Source organism: Fibroporia radiculosa, assembly GCF_000313525.1.
Source record: "Fibroporia radiculosa TFFH 294 genomic supercontigs, scaffold2127, whole genome shotgun sequence".
Classification (NCBI taxonomy): domain Eukaryota; kingdom Fungi; phylum Basidiomycota; class Agaricomycetes; order Polyporales; family Fibroporiaceae; genus Fibroporia; species Fibroporia radiculosa.
The window spans coordinates 1-869 of record NW_012133629.1 but is presented as its reverse complement, the minus strand read 5'-3'; the positions used below and the strand labels follow the sequence as shown (position 1 = coordinate 869).

Sequence of the window (869 nt, the reverse complement as noted above, 5' to 3'; positions counted from 1 at the left end):
GCGACATGGCAGCCCTTCTTGAAATGAACTGTACTGCACTTGAGTGAGGAGAGGCGGGGGAGCGCACGCAAAGTGGCCCAAATACCACCGCAGACGGGAAGGACACTTTGGCGAGTTCGAGCTTGGTGACCGACCCAAATGTAAGATTGACATGAAGGAAGACTTGCGCGTGCAGCTGCCCACTCTCCCGTTTTCAATCACAGAGTTGCAGCAGGTCCACTCGGGGCAGCTTCTGCACCATGCGCACAGCAAACGACCCAAAGTTGACAATCGACTTCAAGTCAAAATCGAATGCGACTGTCTTTATCTCGCAGCGTCGCTCGGGGCGCTTGCCCAGTGCATTGATCAGGCGATAGATCTGTTTCTTGTCCATATTCCACATCTCAAGTACGTTGTGACTGTGAAAGCGACATCGGAGGTACCACCCACGACACACTCGGCCGAATGATCCCACGTCGTATAAGTGGTGGTCCGCGATGAAATCGATTATCCGCTCCCACAGCTCCGTCGGAAGTCGGCTCGAAACCACAGGGCAGGTGTCGCATAATTGACTGAACGTCCGCTCGACAATTGAAGCGTCCCAGCACGACGATCGCACATTGCCGTCTGTCCTGCATTCAACAAACCTACACGCAGCGGAGGGAGGCTACTCACCTGCTCCAGCTGTAGCAACACCCTCCAGCTCGTCTCTGTCTGCCACGGAATGGGCATCTTGTGGGCTACATGCTAGAGCAACATCCATAGAGAGAGTTGCCTTGTGCGGTGGCAGGTAGGTGGAATTTGCAGTCTGACTTCTGTCTGGATTGGCTATTGTAGCTATATAGGCTATGAGCGTCAGCTATGCAGTTCGACACCATGCGTTCAGAATG

The 869-nt window shown here is 53.9% G+C and overlaps 1 protein-coding gene across 1 annotated transcript; it reads right to left on the bottom strand.

Annotated features, from left to right (window-relative positions):
* Nucleotides 1-193: 193 nt before the first annotated feature.
* Nucleotides 194-742, bottom strand: FIBRA_08706 (uncharacterized protein; the record flags this gene model as incomplete). The annotated part of the gene is made up of 2 exons (XM_012330336.1): nt 194-606; nt 655-742. The coding sequence occupies 2 exons, from the start codon at nt 740-742 to the stop codon at nt 194-196; spliced, it is 501 nt and encodes a 166-aa protein (XP_012185726.1).
* Between the last annotated feature and the right edge of the window lie 127 nt (nt 743-869).